At 60.7% G+C, this 22,823-nt stretch overlaps 1 protein-coding gene across 1 annotated transcript in view; it reads left to right on the plus strand.

Moving 5' to 3' along the window:
- PTDSS2 (phosphatidylserine synthase 2) overlaps positions 1 to 22,823 on the plus strand; it is a 24,255-nt gene continuing 1,432 nt past the window's right edge. The window contains exons 1-10 of the mRNA XM_080815657.1: positions 1 to 300; positions 8,234 to 8,335; positions 15,540 to 15,622; positions 19,139 to 19,206; positions 20,754 to 20,888; positions 21,376 to 21,426; positions 21,654 to 21,767; positions 21,867 to 21,985; positions 22,427 to 22,541; positions 22,615 to 22,760. Of these exons, the coding sequence (XP_080671783.1) occupies positions 119 to 300; positions 8,234 to 8,335; positions 15,540 to 15,622; positions 19,139 to 19,206; positions 20,754 to 20,888; positions 21,376 to 21,426; positions 21,654 to 21,767; positions 21,867 to 21,985; positions 22,427 to 22,541; positions 22,615 to 22,760 (1,115 nt within the window). The 5' untranslated portion in view covers positions 1 to 118. The remainder of the gene's footprint in view (positions 301 to 8,233; positions 8,336 to 15,539; positions 15,623 to 19,138; positions 19,207 to 20,753; positions 20,889 to 21,375; positions 21,427 to 21,653; positions 21,768 to 21,866; positions 21,986 to 22,426; positions 22,542 to 22,614; positions 22,761 to 22,823) is intronic.

Here is a 22,823-nt window from a genome sequence, read left to right on the forward strand (position 1 = left end):
GAGGCCGCGCCGCGACCCCTTCCCGGCGCTCCCCGCGCCGCGCGCCGCGCGCCCTCGCGGTGACCCGCAGTGCGTGGGGTCAAGGCGCGGGGCGGGGCGGAGCGGCAGGGCGGGCGCCATGCGGAGGGGCGAGCGCAGAGGCGCCGGGGGCCCGCGGCCGGGGTCCCCGGTGCCCGCGGGCAAGGCCTCGCTGGAGGAGCCGCCGGACGGGGCGGCCGCGGGCGGAGCGAGCGGGCGGGGCGCGGGCCGCCGCAGCACGGAGTCCGAGGTCTACGACGACGGCACCAACACCTTCTTCTGGTGAGCGGCGGGGCTCGGCGGAGGCGCCGCCGGGGTCGCGCGGGCGCGTGGGGCTGGGGGCGACGGGCGCCCCCGAAGCCCCGGGACGGCCCCCGCCCAGCCCCGCCGCGGCCGGCCCCCGCCGCTGCTCCAGCGCGCGGGTCGGGCCCTCGCCCCTGCTCCCGGGGCCACCCGGCTGCAGAGTCCCCCTGTGCCCGCCGTCCGGAGCGCCTTTCTCCGGCGTCTGCTGCTCGTCTGGGTGACCTGGTCTCCGCTCGCCCAGGCACGTAGCAGTGGCCGTCACCAGCACCGGCACCTGCCCACGTGCCGGGACCTGGGCGGGTGTCGGTCACCCACGGCTTCGGCCTCTTGTGGGTTGCCGCTTGCGGAACCAGCCCTTCGACCCCCGCGCAGCTCAGTCCAGGCCAAGCCTCGGGGCCAGGCTGTCCCCCAGGCTGCCTCCGTGGGCGTCGGGGAGGGAGGGGCCCCCGCGAGCAGCGCCCGCCCTTCCAGAGCCTGTGTTGGAAGACGTGGCGCTCTTGCTTTATGCCGGGTCGGGTCAGAGGGCTCTGACCTTGGGGTAGCCCTTCACCTGTTGGAGCCTTTCTTTCCCCCTCGGCAGGAGAGATGAACCCCGTGTCCTAGAAGGCGGGCTTGCTGAGGGTTGGCGTTGGTGTTGCCGCCCTGGATGCTCAGTTCCCGTCCAGCTAAACAGTAGAGTGCCAACATTTTAGACGGGTGGTCGGCCCTGGGGCGACAGAGCACAGTAGGTGTGACCACAGCTGCGAAGGGGATGCCACCTGGAAGCACCAGCTGCGGGATTGTTGCAGAAGATCTGGCCAGGGGAGTAACTGTTTCAGGGGAAGGCGCCGCTCCAGGGTGGAAACCGTGCAGGACATGCCCCTGGGGCTGAGTGGATGTCCTGGTTTTTATCAGGAAGGGGGTGTTCATAAGGGAGCGGCCCTGCATCTGGATGAAATTGGGGTCTTCCCTGTGGGCGCCAGCAGCTGCTGCACCAGGATGGCTACCAGCTCTGCCTCGGGGACATCATGCTTTCAGGTGGCCATGGAGCCAGTGGGAGAGAGAGAGGGACAGCGTGCGCCATCAAGGGACTTGTGGCCCCCGAGTGCCCAGAGCACTCGTGGACCCTGCTGGGCCTGCCGCATGCAGGTCAGGCCTCTCCAGCACGTCCCCTTCCGACAGTGGAGGGCAGGCGCTGTCCCGAAATGCACTGGCTGTGCTTGGTTCTTGTTTCCGATTGATTGACATATTTGGGGGGGGAGCACCTGGGTGTCAGGTACTGTTCTGCAGTACCTCAGAGAGCTGAGCAGGGAGCTGAGATTCTGGCCTGACCCTGGGGCTTCGGAAGGCACAGAGTGTCCTGGCTGCGGGGGTGCTGAGGGCTGCAGCACCCGCAGAAGCTGGGGAGCGGTCGTCCCAGCCGTGCCGTGGAAGACGTGTGCTGACTGCTTTAGAAGCAAAGACTGGCACCCACCCCCTCAAGTCCTGCCCACAGCGGGCTTGGTCAGTTGGACACACAGTCGCCTGCTGTAGCTGAGCTTAACCTGTGAGGAGGGCTGGTGGGGACCACGAAGGCTTTCCAGGAGGGAAGGTGACAGGGCTGGCCGGTTTCAGGTGCCTGCCCGGCGGATCTCCCGGTGGAAGGCTCATGCCTCCCCACCACAGGTGTGACGCGTGACGTTTGCCGTGCCCTGCGGTCTGGGTCTGTGCAGGTCCCCAGGGCACCCCAGGCCTCCCCTCACCTGGGTAGGGAAAGGAGCTTCACGTCTCCTCAAGGCAGCAAACCGGTGCCTACTTGGCGAGGGTTACTCGTTCTTACCTGCAGAGCTTAGCCACTTGCTACCTTCTGAACCCCCTCTCACTGGCTTGCTGTGTTAGGGTCTAAAAACTTTCATTTTGTGTTTTAGAGAATTTTAATAATGAATAATAATGAATGTTATTAAAAAATCCATGTAGGGACTGAAAGTTTGTTTTTGTGGGAATGACTTCGTGTTCCGGAACTGCTCACAGGAGCTGTTGTATGATTCAGAACCTTGTTTATAGGGTTTTCACAAAATACGCCCCATGCTGGCGGTTGCACTGGGCCGTGGAGGACTCTGGGTGTCTCTGTTATCACTTGTTAGCCACAGGGTATGTAACTAGGGCTCAGGGCTCGCCTGTGCCTTGGAGCTTGAATCTGGGCCCCCAGAAACCAGGCCCAAGGGATGGGGCGTAAGGACCGCTGGGGTCTCCAGTGGGAAGGACACTGCTTCTCCTCCCAGTGGTGGTCTCCAGCATGGAGCCTCTGGGCACCGTGTAGGACACACATTTAGAGGAACAGCACAAAGACGGGCTAACTCGTTTTCTGAAAATGGTTTAGGAGACACCTGGAGACTTGTTGTCCTGAAGAGGTGCCCCCAGGCTTGCCACCTGGAGACGGAAGTTGGGTGTTGCTACTGGGTTAGCACACTTCCTAACCAGCTCCTAAGGCAGGAGCGGGGAGGTGGTTGTGACGTTCTGGGAGTACATGCGTCTTAGCCACCGGGCCTTGGTGTACTCTTAGTGACCCCAGGACCCTGCTGTCTGCAGTAGGTCGTATGGTAGCTGCAAGAGCATGTGGAGGTGGTGTGAATGCCCACGTTCCGGAAGATGACTTTCTCAGGGGTTTGCCAGCTTTGCCCACATCTGGGAAGCTTGGCTCTGCAGCTGATGCCTTTTCAGTCATGTTGGTCAGCAGGCCAGGAGGGTCACTGCCATGGCCGCAAATAGCTCTTGCATGCCTCGGGCAAGCCTTCTGGCCTTGGCTTTTCCTGGCCGAGGCTTCCTTGTGCTCTCAGTGTGCTGGCCACACCTTCACGTTTCTCTGATTGGTTTAGCTGGCCTGCCTCTCTGCCCGCTTGGCATGATGAGTGTGGTCAGCTCTAGGGACTGACATCGGGGTATTTTCCACTCATCGTGGCAGGGAGCCAGCTGTCCTCACACCCTCACCATGCTGAGTGACTGGAGAGTCACAGGACTTGTGGCCACTCTTGTCCTCTGCCTGGATCACAGGACCCAAACCTCCCCTGAGTTATCTATTACCCACTACACCAAAGGAGGCATCTGGAGGGGCAGGGAGGTCTGCCTGTAGAGTGCTGGGCACTCTCCGGAGTGGGCCCTCTATCCCACATGTGGAAGTGGTGCTGTGTGCAAGGCGGGGGAGTCGTTTTGGGCCTTGCTTTTGTTCTTACCAGACTTACGAGGTAACATTTTCATTCTCTACACCAAACTTGCAAGCCAGTATTTCTATTCTCATTTCGAAGATGGGGGAATTAGACTTAAAAGACGGAGGGAGTTACTCAAGACTGCAAGTGTGCTGAGCTGCAAGCCTGGTAGTAAAGTCCGTGCTTTCCCACTGTGTCCCATCGCCTCCCGAGGAAGAGTGTCCCAGTGGGAAACGTCAAAGGAGAGCACAGGCCGTGGATTGAGCGATGGTCTGACCATTAGAACTAATGGAGTTCGGTCCCCCCGGCCGCCGCCCTGGGGTTTCCCTTTGTTGCCACACGTTGCCTGTTGAAAGCGCTCTGTCGGGGGTAGACGTCTGACCCCGCGGACACTACCTGGTCTCTGTGACAGCAGGTCATCTGCACCTTCGATTCTGCCCGCAAAGAACTGGGCTGGGGCACCTGGGGGCTCGGTCGGTTAACCCTTCCGCTCAGGTTGTGATCCCAGGGTCCCGGGATCGAGCCCCACATTGGGCTCCTTGCTCAGTGGGGAGCCTGCTTCTCCCCCCGCCTGCTGCTCTTCCTGCTTGTGCACATGCGCTTTCCGTCTCTCTTCCTCTCTCTAATAAAACCTTTAAAAATATTTAGGAACAGAAAGACTGGGCTGATAGCGTTTCTTCATCAAGGTGCTGTAATGTATTGCCAGTGCTCGGAGAACTACAAATACGGTACCTGTTAAACATCACTGTTGGTCAATATGGTGAATTTATAAAGTGATTTAACAAAAATTTCTTTTTATCAAGAAGGCAACTTTATTATTTTCCCACCTATAACCATCAGCCTGTCCCTGTGAGTTTGGCTTTTCTGTTTTGTTTTGAGAGAGAGAGAGCACGCGCGCGTGTGCAAGCTGGTGGCTGGGGGGCAGAGGGAGAGAGAATCTTGAGCAGGTGCCATGCCTGGCGTGGAGCCTGCCTCGAGGCTCAGTCTCACCACACCACGACTGTGACCGGAGCCGAAATCCAGGGTCAGACACCCAGCCAGCCGGGCCGCCCGGGCACCTCTGTGGGTTTGGGTTTTGTGTTTAGATCCCGCAGGTAAGAGAGATGGCACCGTGTTTTGTTCCTTACCTTACCCAGCACAGTGTCCTCAGGTGCCGCCTGTGTTGCACAGTCAAGATTTCTTCTGTTGTGGCTGAGTGACACTCCATCGTATAAATACACACCTGCTTTATCCGTTCATCGGCGGACGGACGCTCGGGCTGCTTCTGTATCTTGGCTGCTGTAAATAATGCCGCAGTGACATAGGGTACAGACATCTTGTCGACTTGGTGCTTTTGTTTCCTCCCGGTACCCGGTAGTGGAATTACTGGGTCTTACGGTAATTTTATTTAATTTCTGAGGACCCGCGCGGCTGCCCCAGCTCGCACCCCACGCACAGGGGCGAGGGCTCCCCTTCGTCCGCGTCCTCACCGACACCTGGCGTTTCCCGCCTCGCTGGTTTCGGCCGTTCTGACAGGCGTCACGTGGCGTCTCGTCGAGGTTTCGGTGCATTTTTTCCTGATGCCGAGTGAGGCTGATCATCTTCTCCGTCTCTGGGCCGTCTGGGCGTCTTCTTGGGAAAAGTGTCCGTGTCTCCTGCCCATTTCTTAATTGGATTGGTTTTTTGCTGTTGAGTTTGGTGAGTTCCTCATGTGTTTTGGATACGAGCTCCTTATTGGGTGCTTCACAACTGTTCTCTCCCTTTCACTTGGGTTGCCTTTCCGTTTTGTCGATGATTTCCTTTGCTGTACAGAAGAGGGGAGCTTTTCTTTTTTTTTTTTTTTTTTTAAAGATTTTATTTATTTATTTGACAGACGGAGATCACAGCAGGCAGAGAGGCAGGCAGAGAGAGAGAGAGGAGGAAGCAGGCTCTCCACAGAGCAGAGAGCCCGATGCGGGGCTCGATCCCAGGACCCTGAGATCATGACCGGAGCCGAAGGCAGACGCTTTAACCCACGGAGCCACCCAGGCGCCCCAAAGAGGGGAGCTTTTTAAAGATGGGTTTTATAATTTAATAATAAAGATTTTGCTTTCTAGTAGCACTTGATTTTAGCAGTTCTGAAGTCTGTTCTGCTCTGAGACTGTGGTGCCCTGTCCTCGTCCCCTGGCTTCTTGACTGTCTGCCTCCCTCCTGCCTCGGGTGGGACAGAGGAGGTCCTGCTGATTCCTAATTCTGCTCTGCAGGGCCAGGGGTGACTGCCTGAATGACAGTGTGACCATTGATCCCAAGGGACAAATAGTTGTTTTTATTTTTCAGATAATCTTGTGGAGGATGGAAAGATGTGTGACCAGAGCTGCCCCGGGCCCCAGGGCATGTGTTTTAGCCCAGAGAAACTATAGGAAGATGACTGCTTGTGCAAAGTGATATGAAAGAAGCCCAGTTTTAAGACCCAGGACAGGGGCGCCTGGGTGGCTTAGTCACTTAAGTGTCTAACTCTTGATTTCAGCTCAAGTCTTAATCTCAAGGTCGTGAGTTCAAGCCCTGTGTTGGACTCCACATGGAGCCTCCATTAAAAAAAAAAAAAGGACGGGGACAAAAGGCTTTCACATTTTAATTTTAGCTTCTGTGCCCCAGAGAGGCAGTTCTGGCGGGACACCCACAGGGGTGCCTCTTGTATGCGGTGCCAGCACCAGGAGGGCTGGCAGGTGCCCGAGGGACTGGGGGGATCGCCCAGCAATCTTTTTTTTAAAGATTTATTCATCGGACAAAAAGAGCAATCACAAGTAGGCAGAGAGGCAGAGAGAGGGGGAAGCAGGCTGCTCAGCAGAGAGCCCGACTCGGGGCTCGATCCCAGGACCCTGAGATCAGGACTGAGCCGAAGGCAGAGGCTTAACCCACTGAGCCACCCAGGCGCCCCTAAATAAAATCTTAAAAAAAAAAAGAAAGAAAGAAAGAAAGAAATATGCACCCGTCGGAGAAACCCATTGTTTCTTGGAACTGCTGGGGTTGGGAACTGGGCCCCAGAGGGTTCTTACTCCCAGCCGGTGTCTGGGTCGCGCCTTCTCAGAGGTGTGTGGGATCGGCGTTGTGCTCGCGGCTCTCCCAGCATACTTCCTAGATCCTGACTTTGTTCCAGAAATGGTCAATGCATAACAATTTAGAGATCTGTATTTACTCTGTTTTGTAAGTTCCTGCAGTAAATCTGGCTTCGCAGGGCCGCCTCCCTAGCAGATCTGTGGGCTTCTCTGCAGGTGTCTGTGACTGTTGCCACGGGCCGGGCGCAGAGTGCAGCCTCAGCCCGGCCTCTGGCCTGGTCTTGGGAGAGCGCCACATCAGCAGGGTCACGTGGTGCGTAAGGTCTGAGACCCCCCTCCCGCGGCCGCATGGTGCCATGCATGTGACAGCCTCCCGTGTTCGGTGGTTGTTTTAGGTCATTTGTGTTTAGGTATTGGTGTGTTCAGGTCTGCCATTTTATTCCTTGTCCCTGCCCCTCTCCCGCCCGTGGCTGGTCGTGTCTCTGCCTCCGCAGACGAACGTGTTGGTTTTGCTTAGGTCTCCGGTGTGTCCTGGGCTTCCACGGTCCCTGCCTCCTGGCCCTGCCGCATCGGGTCATGCGGACCCATTCAGCCCCTCGCCTTCGGCTCGGGCCCCGCCCACGGTGTTACGGGGGCTGCTTTCAGTAGGTAGATACGTCTTGAAGAAGTGGTGAGGAGGACAGTCTTTCACCAGACCTTTACCATTTCTGTTGCCGTTTGTTCCTTCCTGGTGGGCCGGCTTCTTTCTGTCTGAGGACTTGGGTGAGCGGGCCTCCTGGAGCCGGCCTCCTTCCCTCCCTCCTGCCTCCGCGTTCCTGCTCAGAGAGTGGTCACGCCCGTTCCTGAAGGGCGTTCCTGCTGGATGTGGACTCGTCCTGGGTGGGAAGCGCCCTCATGTCGAGATGCGTGCAGGGCTGTCTCGGTGCGAGCTACTCACCCTGCAGCCGAGGGACCTGACTGCTTGTGGACCCTGCTCCCAGGGAGCTGCACCCCCAGCTGCCAGAGAGCCCCGCCTCCTCCTTCCAGGGTGGGGGTGGCCGGAAGGGGCCAAGCCTGTGATTCTGCTAGATCATCGGAGTCTTTTTTTTTTTTCTTTTTTAAGATTTTATTTATGTGAGAGAGAGCGAGAAAGAGCACAGAGTGAGTGGGGGGGGGGGACGCAGGCTCCCTGCTGAGCAGAGAACCCCGCCATGCGATGCGGGGCTCAGTCCCAAGACCCTGCGATCATGACCTGAGTTGAAGGCAGAGGCTTAACCCGCTGAGCCACCCAGGCGTCCTCTGCCAGGTCTTCTGAGTAAATGGTACTGCTGGGGACACTCATCTCCTCACTTGGGTGCCGGTGTCCCTTTCTCTCACCTCTTTGTTTCTTGGGCTGTCCTTAGGAATCTCTCAGATGTGGTAATTTCATGAGTCCTGAGGCCCGGCACTCTGGCCCAGTGAGAACCGCCCTGTTTCCCGGCTACCCCGTCCCTGAACCATGGACAGCAGCCGGAGACGCACCTCGCGTCTCCGAGCAGCCTGGAGTGCTCCGTTTGCTCTCCCGGCAGCGTGGGGCTCTTCCCACTCGACGGCTGGGCTCACGGAGCGGACATAGACCCACGAGGAGCCAGCGCGAGTGACGCTCCGTCGGGGTTTCTGAGCGTGGGCTTGGGGGCCGGGCTCAGTGCCCGTGGCCGCGCGCCGCAGCTGTGGGCGCGCCTCGTGCTCTGACGCGCCCTCTGTGCGTGTGCGTTCCAGGCGGGCCCACACCCTCACTGTGCTCTTCATCCTCACCTGTGTGCTCGGCTACGTGACTCTGCTGGAGGAGACACCTCGGGACACAGCCTACAACACCAAGAGGTAAGCAGGCCCCTGGCGTGGTTGGGTGTGGGCGCCTGCTCCACCGGGCGGGCCCGTGGCTCGGGGGCCGGTCTCCACTCGGAGGCTGGCTGGGCTCCCAGCCCCCCACCGCTGTGTGTGCCCGAAGCGTCTCTCCCAGGCTGCCTCTTGGAGCTGTGTGGCTTTTTAGCCCCATTTCCACCTGTCCCAGGACCCTCGAGGGTACCATCCTTCATGCGACCTGCAGTTTGTGTGGGATTCGCAGGAGTGACCGGAATGCGCTGGGGCAGCAGGACGGATGGAGCCCAGAGAGCTCACTGGTTCTGATGGGAGGGACGGTTTCCCTACACACCCCCGAAGCGACGCTCTGGACACCACCTGCGTGTCCTGCTCGGTCCTGCAAGACTGTCCTCCTTCCCCCACTTCTGGGCCAGGCACAAGTCAGGGTTGTCACCTGGGCTTCTGACCAAGTGGCTATAAATCCGAGGTTCCTGCGACTTCTTGGTTCTAGTCATTCGCCACGGCAGCTCACAGAACTCAGGGAAACATGTCACTTACTAGATCCCCAGCCGATTACAAAAGGATCCAAGTCAGGAACAGCCCGACAGACATGCCCAGGGTGAGGTCTGGGGAAAGGTTCACGGTCCTGCGGGTCCTGCCGGGCACACCCCTCCCCGGGTCTCCACGTGTGCCCCATCCCGAAGTTCTCAAAACCTTGTCCTTGGGGTTTTATGGAGGCTTCGTTACTTAGCCACGGGCTGGCTAGCTCATTGGCCTTTGGCGAGGGAACCCACCCCAGAAGTCACAGGGTGGGCCGGCACCAGCTCTCTGATCCCTTGGTTGGCTCTCCGGGCAGCCAGCCTTCCTCCTTACGCGAGAGTCCCCCGCCCCCAACCAAGCCACCTCATTAACAAGAGACACCTTTATCCCTTCAGAAATGCCAAGGGTTTTAGGGGTTGTGCGCCAGAAACCGGGATGGAGAAATACTGGAGAAATACGTATTTCTTAATATAAATCATAATGTCACGGAGCCTGTGAGTTTGGGTGTCTGGGGGGATCCAGATTGTGGTGATCGCCCGGGGAGGCTCTCTCCCTTCAGCCAGGCCCGTTCTGGAGCTTTGTTGATGCAAACGGGTTTTTTGGACGATGTCATCCTGAGGTGAGGAAGTGGGCAGACTGCCCTTTCACGACACAGAGGAGCTGGTGGACTGTGTTCTTTGTCGGAATCTCCTGGGCTCTGTGGCACCTCTCAGAGGTGTGTGAGGGACATGAGCTGGTGCTCGAGCTGATTGCTGTGGGGTTTCTGTACTGGACGGACTCCTCAGGCCGTGAAGCCCCCAGCGCTCCTCTGAGCCGCTCGCTCTGGTGGGACGGGGGCAGCGGGAGGAACAGAGCCGGAGCGCGGTGCTGGGAGGTCGCTGGTCAGATGGCGGGGGCGTGTGCAGTGGGGGTGCTCGCGTCCGCCTGAGAGTGTGGCGTGAATCCTGGCCCGTGCTCCCTGGGTGTCTCGCCTGCTGGGACGCAGGGTGTCCCTGTCAGCAGTGTGCCTGGTTGCCCGTGTGTGCATGTGCTTCAGAGCCCCCGTCTGGTCCCCTGGGCTGCAGCCCCGCACGGTGGGGGCTCTGCTCCTCTGTGCTTGTCTGTCTGCCCTTGTCGTCAGCGCAAGTGCCCCGGCTGCGGGTTGCACGGTCCGCGGGAGGTCCTCCCGCCTCTCCCACGCCGTCGGTGGCCGTGCGGCGTCTTCCTCTTCCTCCCGAGCGCTGGGCGTCAGCCTCCAGGTCTCACGTGCCTGCACAGGCACTGCCTGTCCTTCGGTGCCCCGCTGACCGGGGGGGCACCGGTCAGTGCTGCGGGCGTGGGCAAGGGAGTCCAGAAGTAGGAGAGGGAGCTTGGCCCCTTCGTGCCCTGAGGCTGCTCTCACTGTGGGGGTTCCTGCCCAGGGGGCCCCGAGCCCAGGGGTGCAGGAGACAGTAAGGCCGACTTTGCTTAGTGGGTGTTTCCAGTAGGCTGTGGCCCTCTCTGAATTGGTTGCCAGCACTGGTATCTGCAGGGCACACGGGGGCAGGGGGGACCAGCAAGCAGGATATGGTCCCATCTGAGGAGTCCCCTGTGGTGTGACGTTCGGCCAGTGATGAGCAGCTCCAGACAGGCATTGCCACAGGTTGGAGTGCACCCCTGGCAACAGTGGGCCCACGTGGGGCATTCTGGGAGGGCCCTCCAAGGGTGGGGCATTGGTTCTTCCTCACCAGACGCCTGCCGGTAAGCCCCGCCAGCTTGGACCCCGGGGTTAAGGGGCCTTGTGGGCTGTGTCTGGGCAGCAGCCACGGACCCATGTGGCATGTCCCACCTCTGCCCCTCACGCTGCTCCCTGTCCCGAGCTGCTGCTGCCCATGGGGGGGGCCCCCACCCCGACAGCCCCTGTGCCATTTCACTGAAGGGGACACCTCGAGGGGTTGGGAACTGGAGGGCTCCTGGACACTCCTCTGCTCTGGGACACTGGAAATCTTTGTAGCGCACAGTCCCTGTCCCCTTGGCCTTGTTTAGTGAGAGAACCACCCTCCCGGCCCCATGATTCTGCAGGTGGCCTAGAACCTACCCTGGCTGGTCCCCGGAAGCCTCCGTTGCCCGGTGAGGCTCCCACCCCATCGCCGCACATCTGTGGCTCTGGTGCTTCCAGGGCAGTTCTCATGGGTGTGTGGGTGGTGCCCCCGCAGCCCCCCGGCTGGCCCCTTCCTGTCACGGCAGAGCTTTTGAAGCCCCCAGACTTAGGTTTCATGTAAAGAAAGTGCTTCCAAAGATTATGTTTATTGTTTAAAAAAAAAAAAAGTCTATGTCTGTATTATCTAAAATGTAGAAAATCGGCTGGTTTTCCTTGAGTTCTCCATTTCGGCTTGTTGGTCATTGTTCTTTTTACGGATCTAACAAACTCTGTTATTTTGGGGCAGTAGGTTTTTTCTTCCGAAGTCAGCTTGATCGGCTAGTACTGACACAACACGCGTCTCCAGCGCGCAGCTCAGCGAGTTTCCGAAGGTGCGTGCGTCTGTGCAGATACAGCCCTCCACACCAGCCGTCTGCCCTGTAGGTTCGTGCGCACGAGTCACCCAGCCTGCACAGCGTGGCTGGTTTCTTCCGTGTGGCACGGTGGCCTCGTGATGGCCGTGCTCGGTGCCTGTCAGTGGTCGGTCAGGTTCGCTGCTGGGGAGTGTCCGCTGTGTGGATGGGCCACGGTTCATTGATCGACTTAACCACGGGTGACATTTGGGATGTTTACGTACACGTGTGAACGTATACGTACTGATGTGCAAGTAAGCTATCCCATGTAGAACGGGAACGTATTTTGTATATTTATAGTACGTAGGAAATACAACGCACTCGTATGCTGAAGAGGAGCAGAGTGGGATGAATGACCCTGCCCGGCCAGCGTGGTGGTGGCAAAGCCGTCGGGGGCCAGACCCACACAAGTACGGTCACCTCACGGGGGCCGGAGGAGAAAGTCTTTCCGGCCAACAGAGCTGGGACAGCTGGCTGTGTATATGCACAAAAGGAAGCTACATACAGACTTCACACTTTTCACCATCATTGAAAGTGGGTTATCGACCTAAATGTAAAATAAGAAACTATAAAACTTCTCAGAAGAAAACAGTAGAAAATCTGGTGACCGGGCTTGGGTTTGGTGGTGACTTTTAGGTACGACACCAAAAGTTTGACAGTCCCTTGTAGAACTAAATTTATTCTCACCACGAGGTCCAGTAATTGGAATCCCAGGTACTTACCCAAATGAAATGAAAACTGGTGTCCACAAAAACGCCTGCACATGGGTGTGACAGGAGATTTATTCATAACTGCCCAAACTTGGAAGCATCCAGCATGCCTTTGAGTAGGTGAACGGATAAACAAAAACAGGTACGTCCAGACCATGAAATATTATTAAGCAGCAAAAAGAAATGAGCTGCAAAGCCATTGTTAAATAACAAAATTCAACCGAGTAAACGTAAAGGTCCAGTTGGCTTTACTGAGTGGTTCGTGGCTGGATGGCATCCCGTCCAGCAAGACAAGGAGCTCCGCCAAGCTGCGGGAGAGGAAAGGTTTGTAAAGACAGAAGAGTGACGCTAAAGGAAATGAGCAGAGAAGGGAGCGGAAGGGGTCTGTGGGGCTGATCGCTGCCTGGTGCCAGCCGGCTGACTCCGTGCTGACTGGTTGGAGGTCACATTCCTGGGGTAAAGAGACACTGCAGGCGGGTGTTAAGTCGGTGGTTTGCCCACTGGGGCTCAGCCCAAGTGACTTTGTTTTGGGCCTGCTGTCTCCTTTTTACCACTACAAAGACGGAGGGTAAAACTCAGATGCGTCTTACAAAGTGAAAGAAGCCATGTGGAAAGGCCACGTACCGCGTGATGTTCCCTGGTGATGTTCTGGCAAAGGTGCTGCCATGTGGTGGGAGGTCAGTGGTGTCTAGGGCAGTGGGGTCCGTGGACGGAGCATGGAGTTGAAGGGGTGTTTCAGGTGCTCTGTGCGGTGCTGTAATGGTAGCTGTGGGACCCTTTGCATTGGGCAACACGGAGCGCAAACCTAATGGATGCAAATTAGAGAAAAGGAAGAAAGCCAGGACGTCGGGGACCCCGGGAGCGCGGCCGACGGTGCAAGGCTCCGTGGCATCACACCCGCGTGAGGCCACCTCAGCGACGGGGCTGGAGTCTGCATGGCTCTAGGCAAAGCACGTGCACACGAGCCCTGGGCTCTCGGGGACGCAGGCGCTTCCCGCGGGGGTCTGACCAGCTGTGCCGCTGCAGCACACACCCTCTGGGGTGAGGGACCGAGTTAGTGGCCAGCGGAGGCCGGGGACTTGGGGTGTCCGTGGAGTAGGGGCGACACGGAGTCGGAGGGAGAACAGTCCAGGAGATGACGGCTGGGAGCTGGAGGCCCCGGCTTAACGTGGACCCCAACAGTCACACAGGGACGCGGTTCAATCCGAGTACGTGCACGGTCGGCGCACTCGGCTCCGTCTGTCCACCAAGGGGCCCAGAAGCTACGACGCCCCGGTGACGAGCACACCGGCCCCCGGAACTCGGTTCCCCAGACCGTCCTCCAGCGAGGGAACCAGGGCTCCCGGAAGAGAGGCTGATTCCAGGCCTGGGGAAGGGGAGGCCAAGCTAGGTCTGGAGGTTCGTCCAGCGCCCGACAGGAAGAGCTCAGAAAAAACAGAATCCCATAAGGATGGGATTATGTCAAAGCTCTGATACAGGAGAAAACTGAAAGTCCTCACGGTGGCCAAAGTGGGAACGATTTGAGCAACAAAGTTTATAAAGTCGCATCACAGCGTAATTCAAGGCATGGGATAGACACCCACAGGTCCGCGCTGATACAGATGGTCAAGTGAGGGGAAAGAGACAAGTCTCCCCGCGGATGATCTCCAGCTAAATTAGGAGCTCCTCGCCAAGAAGTGGGGGCTCGGCCCCACAGCCCTTGGTGCCGGTTGTGCAGAGGGACCCTCCCAAGAGCAGAGCAGGGAGGGCAGCTGACAGGGCACCCCAGCCAGGGGACGTCAGAGCATGCTAGTGTGAGATGATCTTACTCCCAAAACCTGTAACCCTAATCGAGTCCCAGGGAGCAGCGGACAGCACTGACGGGGACACCCGACAGAACACCTGACCAGTCCTCTTCAAAACTGTCCAGGTCTTCCAAAACAAAAGCCTGAGGCGCCATCACCACCTAGAAGGGCTGAAGAGGCATGACGACGGAATGTCATGGGCATCCTGGGTGGTATCCTGGGGCAGAAAGGGGGCTTTATGTATTTTTATGAGTTTGTTTTATTTATTTGTCAGAGCACAAGCAGGGAGAGCGGCGGGCAGAGAGAAAAGCAGGCTCCCCCCCCCCAAGCAAGGAGCCCGATGTGGGACTCGATCCCCGGACCCTGGGATCATGACCCAGCCCGAAGGCAGCCGCTCAACCCACTGAGCCCCCTGCGTGCCCCAGGAGGGGGGCTTCAGACAGACAGTAAGGAAATCTGAAAACCCAGACTGCAGTTCACGCGTCGGCCGGACTGGTTAACTGGGACAGACGTCCGTACTGATGGAAGGTGCTAACGGGGGCCTGCGTGTGGGGAACGGGGCATTCTGTACACCGTGCGCCTGACGGACATGCTTGCTAAGTAGCCCTACGTGTTGCCTACAAGCGCCCACGCCGAGGCTGGACTCGGGAGGCGGACCCAGTGTGGGAGGCACCGCCCGGCACCGCTGGGGCACAGGTCACCCGTGTCTCTACAGCCATCCCTGGGTCACGCTGGAAGCGGCCTCTCCGCGGGCCGGAGGGGGTCGCCCTGGGAGGGCGGCTGAGCAGGGGTCTTTGTGCCCCTCCCGCAGCCCGTGTGGACCTCACCTCCCCCGACCCCCAGATGGACCAGTGTGCGTCTTCGGGCAGGTGCGTGCCTGCGGGCCCTCTGTATGGGCTCCTGTGATGGGGACACGGAGTGGCCGGTGTCCTTCTGTTCCTCTGCGCCTCCTACAGTCCAAAGGCCAGCAGCCGTGGGAGCCGGGACTGACCGGGAGACTGGTCCAGAGAATCAGGGTCCCCCGGGCGGAGGCAGCACAGGGCTGCCGGGGTTTCCTGTGGGGCCCGGCTTCGCCTGCGCCTGCCCTAGGCTCCGAGGGCCCTTCGCGGGCAGAGGGAGACGAGGTGTTTCAGGCTGACCCCTTTGGCCTCCTGTGAGGTCTCATGATGTGCTTGCGTCGGAGCCCGACAGCCCACCTGGAGACAGCAGGCGCGTGTGTCTTTGCCACGAGAGGGCCGGCTGTGGGGAGAGCAGGCCGTGCCGCAGCCCCGGCCCCTCTGCTGGGCGGGGCTGCCTGTGTGTCTGCGACGCTGGTGACCGTACGTGCACGTGGTGCTCTCGGAGGCCGCGACGGCAGTGTGCTGGGCCCGGCCCTGTGCGGCAGGAGGCAGCTTTCCGGGAGGCCCCGCTGGGGCCTGGCTGGCCACGCACAGCATTGTAGGGGCTCTCTAGGTGGGAGGCACGCACCGTGGTGGGGCACCACTTTACAGCCTGCGTCGGGCCCAGCCCACGACCGAGGCCCTTCGGAGGGGGCTGCTGCTTCTGGGCAGCACGTGGGCTCTGGAGGCCGCCCTGTCTGGAGGCCACAGTGTCAGCCCTCCCTGCTGCCCGGCCCGCCCTCCCGGGGTCACTCCCACCTGCGAGACACGCACTGAGGGGCTGTCTCTTCTTTATTTGCAGAGGTATTGTGGCCAGTATTTTGGTTTTCTTATGTTTTGGAGTCACGCAAGCTAAAGACGGGCCGTTTTCCAGACCTCATCCAGGTAACTTGTCCTTTCTTTGTCCGCGTGTGCCCACATAACACTTCTGTCCCGAGCTGTCACTCCGCGTCCGTGCTGCGTCCGTGCTGCCGGGTGCGTGTGTCCCGTTCTTCCCAGCCACTCCCGGCCGGCCAGGGCATGCTGCCGTCCGCTCAGGAGGGTGAGGGCTGGGTTCCTCTCGCCTCAGCCCCTCCCCCATCCCTCTACTCCTCACCCTGTCCTGCCCTAGTCCCTGTCCTCGTCTTCCCCTTCCGCCCACTCTGTCCCAGGTGGCTTCTTCTGCACAGTGAGGTGCCCCAGGACTGGCCATGGGGTCGGCGTGGGCCTGAGCTGGTGGCCCTGCCATTGACGTGCTTGCCACGTGTGATCTGCAATGAGTCCTGTCTCTGACCCCAACCCCCAGGTTGAGGGAGGTGTTCTAACAAGCCCTTGAGCCTTGGAGCTGCAGACCGTTGCCTATGCTGCCCCTGGTCCTGACCCCAGTCCTGACCCCATATCCCATCCCCCGTTCTGCCCTCCTGTCACGCCATCCCCCCCCCGCCCCTGGTCCTGCCCTGAATCCTGCCCCCTTATCCTGTCCCCCTGTCCTGCCCCCACTGTCTTGTCTCTGGTCCTACCCCAGCCCAGGCTGTCTAGGGCTCCAGCCTCGTTGAGGGGCTGTCTCTAAGGGCAGGGCATGGTGAGTTTTCCTGAAGTCTTACGGCTTAGTAACATGTTTCTTTTCTGTGTTAATACGGGTTGGTATTCATTGTGGAATATTTGAAAAATAAAAAAACTATTTTTAAATAGAAACAAAAATCAGCCACAGAAAGTAGCCACTGTTATGTTTTAATGTGTTTTTATGAGTAGACACACACATACACAGCTCAGAAAGTGCGACCCTCTTCGGTGCGGTTTTCTATCATTTCTTTCCCGCTTCAGCTTAGCGCAGACGTCTCCTTGGTCCTTCTGTGTTTGGCAGCGGGACGTTCATGGCTGCTTGTCTGGCCAGCATCTGACGTGCGACAGTGTGTCCCCAGGCCCGCAGCATCGTATGCTCCAGCGTTCAGAAAGCGGGCTGTAGTGACTTTCTGCGTGTGCATCTGTGGGTGGGTCTGATCATTCGTTTAACACCAGGCCCTGGGAGTGGAAGCCGCAGGCTGGAGGGGAGCGTCCTGGAAGCCCGTGGTGGAACCGACCCCACAGAAGCGGTCGGCGGATGCCGCGGCCGTGAGCCGGGCCCATGTGGCCTGCTGCTCTGCCCCCGCAGTGTCTCCTGGGGGTGTTGATGCTGGATGACACCATCTGGTGCCTGCCTGTGGGGCACCCAGCCCCCCAGCTTCCCACTGGCTCCGGCACCAGCCTCCGAAGGCTCTAACTCCCAGCCAGAATAGTGGAGAAGCGAGAGAAGGGTCTAAAAGCCGCCAAAAGTCAGAGCAGAAGTCCAGGTGCGACGAGTGCCCACTGGACTGGGTAGAGTCCGTGGTTCCAGGCCTGGCCGGTCCCTTGGGGGGCGCTGGGCCGTGCTGGGGGCCGGACGGCTGCTTGGCCTCGGGACTCCTGGGGGACCGTGTGCTCTGTCCAGTTGGGGTGCCAGCCACCCTCGTCTGCAAGGCTCCCCTGTGGTCTCCGTGGGCTGCGTGAGCGCCATCCCGGCCCCTGCCCTCGGAAGGCGGTCTCCCAGCTTGTGTTCTGAGCTTGGCTGCACCTTCCTTTCAGTCCGGAGGCTCCGTGTGAACGGGTTCCCTGCCGGCCGTGGTTGGACGACTGTGGGAGCCTGTTCTCGAGCTCCTTCTCCCCTAGAGTTGGCAGGAGGGCCAGGGGGCGCTGGGCGGGCGTCCTGTGGGCCCTGTGCAGCGAGCTGTGGGGAACCGAGGGAGGGCTCTTCCGGCCCAGCAGGTGTGTGGGGGCTGCAGGACCCCCTGGGGGGTGGGGGGAGGGGGCGGGCTGGCTGCTCCAAAAGGCATCCTTGTCTTGATGATTTTCACGCTCATCTGTGGCTCCTTCCAAACACGAGAGTAAGCAGAACGTGGCCAAGGCCACGGAGGAGGCTGGACACACTGTAAGGGAGAAAGTAAGCGCGCGGGTGGGGCAGGGGCTCCGGGGAAAGCAGCCTCAGAGTCCCCCGGGGGCTCCAGGGCAAGCTCACGTGGAATGTAGGAGGCACGCCGGCCGGGTGTTTGGGGGTGGGTGGGCGGATCTGGGCCCTGGGGGGCTCTACAAGTGGAGGGTGACGGGGCAGTGGGCCGGTCCCTGACTGGGGGCAGTGGTGGGGGAGGAGACAAATTCAGTGTCAGAGGGTCCACAGGAAGGTGCCTTTGCACAGTGGCGGGGCGAGTGCTCTGGGGAAGGTGGCGTGAGTTGCGTTCCAGAGGCCCTTTTAGGTCCTGCTGCAGCCCTTGACCAGGGACAACTTGCCAAGCTTTTCCCAGACCCAAGGGCCACAAGGTCCGCATGTCACATCCACTCTTGATCCCGTGCCCCAGAATTCCTTCAGCAAACCGTCCCGAGAACTGACCGCCTTCCCGCTTCGGCCCACACCAGCCTGAGCGCTCCTGGGTCTTGGGGCTGTTTCCCCCGCAAGCAGATGAGGCACAGGCCCCGAGTGCTGGGCGGGCCAGAGCCCCGTGAGCACCTCCGCACGGAGCTGCCCCGTGCCCACAGCGTGGAGGCCAGGCCGGGCCTCTCCTACCTTGGCAAGCACCAGCTTTTTTATTCGAGGGGAGTTGAGTTTTTCAAAGCAAACTGTTAGGTTTTTTAAAACAGTCGTAGTAAGTAAAGGGAAAGTAGCTATCTTAGGCCTTTATCAGACAGGATTATCAAGATTTCCGGAAGGTGAAAGCACATTTCCCCGGGAGTAACTCCCTCTCCTTTTAACCACCTGCTGGTGAGAAACTGCTTTCCGCGTGAGCTCTGGGAACCCAGCGCTGGTGAGACGGGGTCCGGGCTACTCAGAGGCTCCAGAGGGACAGTTTCTTTCTTCTCTGTGCTGTGGCAGTTTGGCTGGCCCCTGACAAGCCGACGGGACACACACGTGTGTTGTCTGCGGGTGGCCGAGCGAGGGGCCGCCTCCGTCGCGTCACATTTCGTTTCTTTCTGGGGTGAGCACATGTGCTCTCTGGCCGGCCCGCAGCAGGGAAGGACGCCACCCCGGGGTCGGGTCATCCCACCCAAAGGCAGGCGTTTCCCCAGACAGGCTGCCACAGCCAGGTGCGGTCTACCCCGGGGATCCAGAGGGGCTAACGTCAGAAACCGTGTCGGTGGGACCCCTCCCGCGGTCACCGGAGGGGAACCGCGTCCTGCCCACGCGGGAGAAACTGCGTCCTGGGCGGTGGGTTCTCTTAACTCGATAAACGGCATCGGCAGAAGGTTCCTGCGTACTCGCTGAGCGACAGGTCCGCAGCGTGACTGGAAGCACGGCCGGCGGGGGAGGGGGCGCTGCCCCGGCCCGTGCCCGGCAGCCGCGGGGAGGCCGGGAGGGCGGGCGGCGCTCTCTGGGCTGCGGGGCCCGCCTGACGCCTGTGCCCCGCGTCTCCGCAGCGTACTGGAGGTTCTGGCTGTGCGCCAGCGTGGTCTACGAGCTGTTCCTCATCTTCATCCTCTTCCAGGTAAGCGCTTCTCTCCGTGGGGGGGGGGGGGGCGTCCGCGGGAGGCAAGGCTGGACCCCCGGAGGAGTGGGCAGAGGCTGCGGGGGCTGCCGTCCGGGCGCACCGTGTGCTCAGAGGGAGGTTGGAAACCCCTCGCCCTGTGAACCTTGGGTCGGGGCTGGGTGCTGGCCTCTGTCGCTCCTTTTCCTCACCGGCTCAGTCCGGTGTCTGCTGCGATGGTGATCTCCGTCTGCGCAGTCCGTTCTGCACGACCTCGGAGCTGTCGGTGGCTCTCGTCCCTGCTCCGGGTGTGGTCCCATTTTCCTCTTTGGTACCGTTACTGCACGTGTTTGTCACCCCGCGCGGAGGACCCTGCCATAGCTTGGGTCACCCGTCTCTGCGTCCCCCAGAACGACCGACCCACCTGCTCCCCCTCCATCCCCGGGACCCCTGAAGGGCGTCTGGGTCCCGTGCATCAGCGGCCAGCGACATCAGCGCCATTGCTAGAGCGGGGCTGTTGGCGATGGGCTCTTGTGGGCACCTGAGCACCTGTGAGTCGTGCACACGTCACCCGTAAGGAGCAGCTGGACAGCCCCCAGCCCCCCTGCACTCGTCAGGATCTGTATTGTGGTCGCTCTTGGCAGTGTGTGGAGACTCCTGCTTCTGTTTGCATTTCGGGAGTGACCTGCTTACACTGTGGGGTGTCCCCATGGCGGGCTAAGCCTCTGGAGGCTTCTCAGCTCTCGTCCAGGTTCAGTGCCCACCAGCCTGGGCTCCTGCTGACCTGCTGTCCTGACGCAGGGACACAGCAGTGTCCAGCCTCACATCCCATGGTTTCCGAATTCCCGAAACCGCATGGGGGTGATTTCAGTTGTCGGTGATGTCACGGTCTGAGAGTCATTTCCAGAGACCCCAAGCGGGGAACAGGGTCCATTGCAGGACAAGGCGGTGCACCTGGGTAGCACAGCGGGGCCATGGTCACATGACATCATGCAGGTCTCTGTCCTCTGCTCCCCCCCTCACCCTCCTCCCTGCTTCTTCCCTACCTTGGCTGGTACTTGGGGCAGGAGCGGGGGGACAGAGTCCTGGCCGTGGGCGTCCTGGGATCCCTCCCTGTGGACTGAAGGCCCCAGTTGGTGGCCAGAGAGGGCCCGAGGACGGGGAAGGTCTGGGCCTGCGGGTGGGGCAGCCCCTGACCACGTGACCCCGGAATCTCCTTAGCGCTAAGGCCAGAAGGAGCAATTTGCCAGTGTAGGCGTCCGTGTCTGGGAAAGCTGTCCTGGTGTGCTGCTTCTGTGAGGGGATGTGGAGAGGGGAGACGGCAAGACCGGTGACCCAGCTGTGTCCCCACGTGAGGGGAGTGGGGCATCACCTTGCACGTGGACCCCCCAGTCTGCCCAACCCTGTGTTGGGTGGACGGCGGCAGAGACGGTGTTTGCCTCCCCCCAGTGGAGGTGTTTTCCATATGCCCCAAGCCATAGACGTGCTCGAGGTTTCAGGAGATAGCCGGGTGCTCCCATGGCCACCAGCAGCGTCTGGCCCCACTAACCAGGGTGCTGGCCTTGCAGACTGTCCAGGACGGCCGCCAGTTTCTGAAGTACGTGGACCCTAGGCTGGGGGTCCCACTGCCCGAGAGGGACTACGGGGGAAACTGCCTCATCTATGACCCACACAACGAGAGCGACCCCTTCCACAACGTCTGGGTATGGGCGGGCCCGGGAGCCCGGTTTGCTGACCTGTCCTGGATGTTTCTAGAGCCCCCGTCATTCTGCAGATCAGACAGGGTGGGGGTGGCATGGGCCCTGGCAGGCGCTGGCCTCCCTCCTGCTAGACCCGGGGCTCCCTTCAGCTCAGCCCATTTGGAGGAGGGTTAGGGGGCCCCGGGGGTCATGCAGCCCACATGTGGGGCACCAACCCAGCTCACCAGGGCCCAGGTCCCTGCCATCCAGCCTGAACACGTAGTCTCGGCCCAGCCGCATACTTCCCTGGGGACCCCGCTGACGAGGGCACTGGCTCTCCTCGGTGGTCAGGGCGTGCCGACTACGTGTGCGCAGGGTCGCAGCTTTGTCCCTCGGGTCCAGCCGGCGCTGCTTGGGAAGGCTGAGACTGTCCCAGCAGCCATGGACGTGGGTGGGAGTGAGAGACGGGGGGCTGTGGGCTGCACCTGCGGCAGGTGTCCTGCTCCCACAGGACAAGCTGGATGGCTTTGTGCCGGCGCACTTCCTTGGCTGGTACCTGAAGGTAAGACGACCTCGGCAGGGGGACACCCTGGGCCTGCCTTGCGCTCCAAGCCCATTTCCCAGATGCGCACTGACGTTCCGAGTGCCGGAGCGCGGTGGGTGAGGGCCTGGGGGCTGCGGCCCCGACCTGTGCTGGTTCTTGGCACCAGCAGTGCCTCACCCCGCCTGGGAGGGCGCTGGGGGTGTCCCCCGGTGGGCCTGGGTCTGACGCTCTGCTGCGGCCCGCAGACCCTGATGATCCGTGACTGGTGGATGTGCACAATCGTGAGCGTCATGTTCGAGTTCCTTGAGTACAGCCTGGAGCACCAGCTGCCCAACTTCAGCGAGTGCTGGTGGGATCACGTAGGTGCCGGCAGCTGCCTGGGGCAGGGGGGCGAGGGGGGTGCAGAGGCCCTTGGGTGGGGCGGGGCACTCACCTGCCCTCCCGGCTCCTGCCCCCAGTGGATCATGGACGTGCTCGTCTGCAACGGGCTGGGCATCTACTGTGGCATGAAGACACTTGAGTGGCTGTCTCTGAAGACGTACAAGTGGCAGGGCCTCTGGAACATTCCGACCTACAAGTGCGTCTCCTGAGCAGCCGTCCTGCTCCCTGGGGGCCAGGGCATCCCCGTGGGGCCTGGAGGTGACGCCAGTGCGCCTTTTGGGGGGAGGGGCAGTGGACCGGGATTCTGCCCGCTTCCTCTGCTCACCAGATCCGCCCCCAGGGCCCCAGTGGTGGCCGGGAAGGGGGCCTGTAGCCAGCTGCCCTTCATGCCCCCGGGGCTGCCCTCCTTACCTGATCCTCGCGGGCACTCGGTCCTGTTTGCTTTGAGATTGGAAGCAGCAGTCTGGGAACAGACCCGGCGGGGCACTGGGAGTGGGGGTGTCCCCACCCATCCGTCGTCGGGCCTGGGGCAGCAGGCGAGGGGCGCAGGGAGTGAGCAGCCACTGGGCTCCGAGCGCCTGGCGCGGCTGCCTGGGGGACAGAGGCTCCCCGGGGTGACGGGCCCCTGTGCTCCCAGGGGCAAGATGAAGAGGATCGCTTTCCAGTTCACACCCTACAGCTGGGTCCGCTTCGAGTGGAAGCCCGCCTCCAGCCTGCGCCGCTGGCTGGCCGTGTGCGGCATCATCCTGGTGGTAAGGCTGGCCTGTGTCACGCGCGTGCCTGCTGGGCAGCCCGGCTTGCCACCCACCCGCCCGTGTCTCCCAGTTTCTGTTGGCAGAACTGAACACGTTCTACCTGAAGTTCGTGCTGTGGCTGCCCCCAGAGCACTCCCTGGTCCTCCTGCGGCTGGTGTTCTTCGTGAACGTGGGCGGCGTGGCCATGCGGGAGATCTACGACTTCATGGACGACCCGTGAGGGCCCAGGGTGGGTGGGGCGGGCCCGGGCCCCCTCGGCGTTGCCGCCCCTGGGGCCCA

Source organism: Martes martes (genome assembly GCF_963455335.1).
Source record: "Martes martes genome assembly, chromosome: 10".
NCBI classification, from domain to species: Eukaryota; Metazoa; Chordata; class Mammalia; order Carnivora; family Mustelidae; genus Martes; species Martes martes.